At 61.4% G+C, this 6,973-nt stretch overlaps 1 protein-coding gene across 1 annotated transcript; it reads left to right on the forward strand.

The window, feature by feature from the left end:
- The first annotated feature begins 1,988 nt into the window (after window positions 1-1,988).
- CBX8 (chromobox 8) lies at window positions 1,989-6,973 on the forward strand. The gene is made up of 5 exons (XM_032241444.1): window positions 1,989-2,182; window positions 2,581-2,624; window positions 2,805-2,870; window positions 2,995-3,061; window positions 3,585-6,973. Exons 1-5 carry the CDS (start codon window positions 2,114-2,116, stop codon window positions 4,482-4,484), a joined length of 1,146 nt encoding a protein of 381 aa, XP_032097335.1. The 5' UTR covers window positions 1,989-2,113; the 3' UTR covers window positions 4,485-6,973.

The following is a 6,973-nucleotide window of genomic DNA, read 5'->3' on the forward strand; positions in this document are numbered from 1 at the left end:
GCCGCCTTTATTTTTACTGCCCAAACTGTTGGAAAGTATTTAAGCTTAAACAGAAACAGCTGTATCGCTGGCACCGGCCGACGAAACTATTTGTTACCGGGAATGACTTTTTATGATTAAGGACGCGCCCGTCGGCGGCCTCCCACGGACGGCCTGCGAGGGTCACCCGGAGATCCGAGAGTCCTCGACGCGCTGTTCGTTCAGACAGAACGGCCAGAGATGGGACTGTTCGACAGGAGGCCACCTTGTGAAGTTTAGGAGCGAGGCCAAAACCTGAAACCCGTGTTTCCAGGGGCTGGGTCAGGACTGGGAGGGAAGACGGGCGAAGCGCCCTGCCTGCCCCGCGGGTCGAGGACCTCGGGGCTGCCGCCGCCTGCGCGCGCCTCACTTTGGAGAGGAGGCCAGTTTTCCGCTCTGGGCTTCCTGCCCCTCCGAGTCAGACTCCTTGGCTGCTTCTCTTTCTCTTCCCATCGTTCTCTCTCTGCCTCTCTTTTTTTTCACCCTCCCTTTCTTCCACCCCAGCTCTGGCCAAGGGAAACCGCTTCCAGTCCCGCTGATCATCGATGTTTGAACTAAATCGTGGGTTCCAAGGAGTAGGAGTTGTAATCTGGAGCTTGGGCAATAAGAGAACAGGGTGGGAGGGAGCTGGGCCCAGAGTGCGGCTGCTGTCCCCAGCGCCGGCCCCGCCACGGGTCACCGGCAGCAGAGCCGGCAGCAGAGTCGGCGGTGCACGTGCGTGTGTGCGCACCCGAGGCAGCCGGGGCCGGCCCTTGTCCCCTTCCAGGAGCTCGCCATCTTCGCGCGTGAGACCCTCTCGCCCAGCCCGCACTGGACCCGGCGGCGTCCCCCAACTTCCCGCGCCAGCGTTTCTCGCAGAGTGTCTACCGCGCACGGTGGGAAGGGCGGTGGGGTCCGGGGGAAGCCGGACGCACCCCCAGCCGCGCGCCCCATCCCCTGCGGGCTCTGCCCAGATACCCTTAGCCCTCCCAGGCCCCGGGCAGAGGGCCACCAGGGCAGGCGAGGCTCCGGCCAGGGCCTGGCGGGGGCGGGCCGCGCGAGCTGAGGGCAGGGGCAGGTGGCTGCGGGCGTCGGGGACGGTGGGGCGGGGGCAGGAAGAAGCCGCGCGACGTCCTCTGCGGGGTCCGGAGGCAACAGCCCGGCCTCCACCAGGTCTGTGCTCGGCTTCGGAGCCGGGGACCAGCGCCCCAGCCAGCCCGGCTCGCAGGGCCCGGAGGGTGGCCGAGGGCAGGGCCGCGCGACGGGAGCCCGAGACACAGGCACATTGATTTGTCAGCGGGACCCGGCTGGCGGAGGGGGGCGTTGCCATGGAGACCGGGGGTCGGGGCTACGGCGCGGGGGGCGGGGGCGGGGGCCGGGGACCGGTGGAGGGGCCGGCCCTGGGCGCGCCGCCGGCTCTCGGGGTTCGGGCGCGGCCCGCGGCGCCCCAGCACCTGTGCATTGTGCATTGTGCGGCGCGGGCGGCGGGGGGAGGGGACGGCGCGAGCCCTGGGCGGTGGGGGTGGGGCGGGCCGGGGTCTGCCGAGGGGCGGAGCCAGGCTGACAACGCCGCGGGGATCCCAGCGAGAGCTGTGGGGGACGCCGAACACCGGAGGGACTACTTGGTGGCGGGGGAGGGGGCCCCGGCGAGGACAGAGAGCGGCCGGCCCCCCTCGCCGGCCCCGCAGACTGACAGCGGCCGGGCCCGCCCTCCCCGTCGCGTCACTTCCGGCGGCGCCCCCTCCCACTCGCGCGCTCAGTCTCTGGAGTCGCCTCGGACTCCGCCCCCTGGCGATTGGAACGCGGGTCACGTAGCAACGCGGGGGAGACAGGGAGAGGGGCGTGGCTCGGAGCTCGCCCAATCAGCGCGCGGGGGCGCAGGCCTCCGGCCGCTCGGCTTTAGCAACGTCGTTAGCAACACGTGGGGCGGGAGGAAGCGCTGGGCGGAGGGGAGGGGGCCGAGCCGAGGAGCGCGGGAGGGGGGCCGCGGGAGGGAGCGAGTGCGCGGGGAGGGGGAGGAGAACTGACGTCAGCGGGAGAGTATTATGGTCTGTCGTGCGCTGGCTGCTGCTTTTCTGCTCCTGGAAGCGGCCAAGGGGGGAAGCGGCGAGTCAACATGGAGCTTTCAGCGGTGGGGGAGCGGGTGTTCGCGGCCGAAGCCCTCCTGAAGCGGCGCATACGGAAAGTAGGTGCCCCCGGGCCTTGGGCCTCCTTGCGGCCGGGCCCTCCCCTCCCGGCCCGGGTTCCCTCCCACTGCTGCAGCCCAGCTTCCCTTCCCCCAGGTCCCAGCAGCGGCCGCGGCCGTGGCGGCGGCGGCGGCGGCGGCGGCGGCGGCTCTGAGCCCCAGCGTTTTCCTTAGACTTGCAGCGATGCACGGATTGCATGGGTGGGGGGCGGGGTGGGGGATGAATGCCGGTGCATGCACTTTGTGCAGCGTTAGGTGCAGGGGTGATGCAGTGGGCGCGTGCCTTTTGCGGCGGGGTTTCGAGCATTCATCTGGTGCATGCATTCTCGCATGCATTTCTTGTATCCTCGTCATGCATTTCTCCCCATGCACACACATTATCCCCTTTGCACCCGCAGGGACGCATGGAATACCTCGTGAAATGGAAGGGATGGTCGCAGAAGTAAGTAGGTTGTATGCAATTCTCAACCCCAGACTGTTAATTCAGAAGGTTTCTTTCTTCCTCTTTTTGCCTTTATGTTGAAATACAATACAATGCAACGAGAAAAGTTACACACACATACACCCTCGGCTCTCACCCTGCTCCTGGGACTGATGCCCACTTCTTCCTGATTCCCTTTAGGTACAGCACATGGGAACCGGAGGAAAACATCCTGGATGCCCGCTTGCTTGCGGCCTTTGAGGAAAGGTACAGACCCTTCCAAGTCCCAGCCCCTCACTTAGAAACAAGTAGAGTGCTTCTCTCCAGCTGCTCTCGAGTCCCACTTGCTTTCTTTTCTCACGCACCCTTTCTCCTTCCCTCCTTTCTCCAGGGAAAGAGAGATGGAGCTCTATGGCCCCAAAAAGCGAGGACCCAAACCCAAAACCTTCCTCCTCAAGGTAGGCTGGCACTATCCAGTGGTGGACCACAATGTTGTTGAGTTACTCGTGGGAAGGGGCCCTGAGGGCTGTGAGCCAATGGGGTGACCACACATGTTGCCTATTTGTAATCTAGGAAGGAGTTCCCTGACAAGATGTCACCAAGTCAGTGGCAGCACCAAGCCGTGTCTGGGGAAATGGGCTTGGCCACACTAGAATTCCTTTACCCTCCCCCCATCCCAAATGGATATGTAATCAAACGTAAAATGTGTGCTTTTTGCAAATGACTGCTTCCAGACAAACCTTCTACCCCTTCCCCCATCCTGCCACATCTCAGCTCCAGCCACCTCCCCACCCAGCCATCGCCCCACCCAGCCACCCCCCCACCCAGCCATCCCCCCACCCAGCCACCCACCCACCCATACATCCATGTAGAAATTCCCAGGTATCAAAGGGTACAGATGGGGGGCAGGGCTGGAGGAGGAGCCGTGTGGAGGAGGACAGGGCCCTGCCCCACTCTTGGATACCATCTTCTCCCCTGCAGGCCCAGGCCAAGGCAAAGGCCAAAACTTACGAGTTCCGAAGTGACTCAGCCAGGGGTATCCGGATCCCCTACCCTGGCCGCTCGCCCCAGGACCTGGCCTCCACTTCACGTGCCCGAGAGGGCCTTCGGAACATGGGTTTGTCCCCTCCAGCCAGCAGCACCAGCACCAGCAGCACCTGCCGCGCAGAGCCCCCTCGGGACCGGGACCGGGACCGGGACCGGGATAGGGACCGGGAGCGGGAGCGGGAACGTGAGAGGGAACGGGAGCGGGGCGCCAGCCGAGTGGATGACAAGCCCAGCTCGCCAGGGGACAGCTCCAAGAAGAGAGGCCCCAAGCCCCGGAAGGAGCTCCCGGACCCCTCACAGAGGCCATTGGGCGAACCCAGCGCCGGCCTCGGAGAGTACCTCAAGGGCAGGAAGATGGACGACGCCCCTTCCGGGGCAGGAAAGTTCCCAGCCGGCCACAGCGTGATCCAGCTGGCCCGAAGGCAGGACTCGGACCTGGTGCAGTGTGGTGTGACCAGCCCTAGCTCAGCCGAGGCCACGGGAAAGCTGGCTGTGGACACCTTCCCGGCCAGGGTGATAAAGCACAGGGCTGCCTTCCTGGAGACCAAAGGCCAGGGTGCCCTGGATCCCAGTGGTGCCCGGGTCCGACATGGCTCAGGCCCCCCCAGCTCCGTGGGGGGCCTGTACCGGGACATGGGGGCTCAGGGGGGAAGGCCCTCCCTCATCGCCAGGATCCCCGTGGCCAGAATCCTGGGGGACCCGGAGGAAGAGTCCTGGAGCCCCTCCCTGACTAACCTGGAGAAGGTGGTGGTCACGGATGTGACCTCAAACTTTTTGACCGTCACCATTAAGGAAAGTAACACGGACCAAGGCTTTTTTAAAGAGAAAAGATGAATGCCGGGTTGGTGTGCCCAGGACGAGAGCAGGGGAGAGAGTGAGCGTGAGCTTGGCATAGCGATTTTTATTTCTGGGTGGGATGTGGCCTTTGGCTGGTCCCATCCCTGATGTCACCCCCACCCCCACTAGCCCCTTTCATCCCTCCTTCCTCCCCCTCAGTTTTTGTTGGAAAGATTATCTCTAGAGTTATATTTTCTATTAGATGTAAATATGTTATTTAAGAAAAATATCTAAATATATATATTTCAACTCTTGAAGTTGTTTTATTTAAAGGAGAGAGACTCATTGTGCTTTAGTTGGGGCAGGCCGCATGAGTTGGGGCAGGAGGGGCCCCCTTGCCCCAGGGCCCTAGGGAAGTTGGGGGCCTGGGTACAGGTTTCTGGGAATGTCTGAGGGGCTTGGCCTGCCCACCCACCCCTCCTCCCTTCTCCCACAGCCCAATGCCAGACTCCTGGCACCAAGGCCAGGCCCAGATTTGCTCTCTCTTCCCATTGGCTAGGCAGGCCAACAAAAGGTTGGCTCCCCAATCAGAAAAAAGGGGGGTGGGGTCAGTCTGTTTTCCTTTTTTCTACTTTTTTTCTTTTTCTTTTCTTTTTTTTTTTTTAAGGTAAAGAAGTCTATTAGGGAGAAAAAAGTATTAACTTGAATAAGCTTTTCGTGTGTGATGTTGAAGTTAAAAAGTCACCGGCGGGCAGGGACAGGCGGTTTCTTCCCAGGACCACACCAGGGAATGCACTTTAGGGAGGGGTGTGTGTGGTACACGCAGATCGTGTGTATGTCATGTGGATAAAATCTCCCCGTTCCCTCGTTCCTTTCCTTACTCCGCAGAAAGAAAAGAAATCCAGCGAATCTGTTTACATTCCCGAAATGCCAGGATAAATTGGGAGGATTGCGTGTCAATGCTCAGAGTTCGAGACAGTTGTTTTACAAGAAAAGTGTTGGGGTGGACTTTTCCTTTTCGCGTCCTCTAGCTTTGCCAGGAGAAGAGACGGCGGCCCCCACCTCCCAGGAAGAGTTGGACAAGCCTCCCTGCCTGGGGAGGGCGGGCCGCCAGCTCCGCGATGGACACACGGCCAGACAGGCCCACCCTGCGGAACCCACGGAGGGAGGCGCGGCGGCCGGCGCTGCTGGGAGCAGCGGCTTCGCACGCAGTCTGTCGCCGCGGCCAGGCTTGGAGTGCGGCGGAGGACCTGGCCTCAGGGCTCGGAGCTGGGGCTGGACTCACCCCCGCGGCTCCGGCGGGGCAGGGGAAGGAGGGGAGAGGCGGGGTTTCATCTAAGAATGCCCATCAGAACTTTTGCTTTTCCCTTTTTTCCCCCCGTCCTTCTTAAAAGCAAAAGCTATAATTTATAGGCCTTTTCGATTCGCAGTGTTCTCTATTTGAACTCGACATTCAAACTCCGCCAAAGCGGGGAGGGAAGAGCGGGAGGTGGGAGTGGGGACGCGGCCGCGGCCCGGGAAGCCCCTGCCCGGCGGACTTGACCGCTCCCCCTCCGAGGGCCCAGAACGCGCGCCCATCTTTTGACTCAAAAGCACAGATCAGTCCCCTCCACTCCATCCCGGTGCCTGGGAGCACGGATGCCGCGGCCTCCCCGCCCTCCCCGCCCTTAAAGGGCCAGCGAGTATCTAACTTCGCTTGTCGAGGGAGGGGCGCGGGGGCCCTGCGCTCCAGAGGAAGCACAGACTCGGGGCGAGCGAGGCGGAAGTCGGGGGTGGGGAGCTTCGCGTGGGGTGGGGGGTGCTGGGAGGGAACCCCAGCCTCCTCCTCCGCACTCCTGGCTTCTCAGCCTCTCTCTCCTCCAGACTTTCTTGCCTTTAAAGAGAGGACAGGAGGGAAACGGTGTACTACAGGATTGTGGTTGTTTTTGAATATCAAATTGCGCCTATAAAGAGAAGTCCCTGGAGTGGGGATTTTTATCTGCTCACATTTGTAAAACTGGTATTTTAGACTTTGTATAAAAAAGCGCCGTTGACCGAGTGTATCTATTTAAATGTCGACGCTATTTTCAGATGAAACTTCCCTGTAAGGGCATGTCTGTTACCGAGTGGACCGGACTGGGGGACACGCGTCTTCACCTGGCCGCCGCCTTCACTCCCTTCTCACCCTCCTGTCCTTCACTCCCACATCCCTCCTTTCCTGGGGCTTTGCCCCTTCCCTTGGACCTTCCTCCAGCCAGCCTATTTCTGTCCCTGCCGCCCTAGTCCTGCTGTTTGTCCGTGGCCGTGCGTGTGTGTCTTCTTCGCTCGCTCTTGCGACGCTGACCTGGGGGGTGGGTGGGCAGGGGCCGGGGGCCGTGTGGCTGGGAGTCTGCAACCGCACAGGATGTGTGCGCTGTTGGGTTTATTTAATTCTAAGATTTGTACAAATCTCCAATCGATCTCCGCCTCAGCTCAAGAGTGAAGCTTCAGTACCTATCTTCTGCGGTCGTGAATGTCTGTATCCAATATTGCTTTTTACGTGTTTAAATATATACTTTGTAAATAGA

This window comes from Sapajus apella, unplaced genomic scaffold (genome assembly GCF_009761245.1).
Source record: "Sapajus apella isolate SASKATOON/1434 unplaced genomic scaffold, GSC_monkey_1.0 scaffold48, whole genome shotgun sequence".
In the NCBI taxonomy this organism is placed as follows: domain Eukaryota; kingdom Metazoa; phylum Chordata; class Mammalia; order Primates; family Cebidae; genus Sapajus; species Sapajus apella.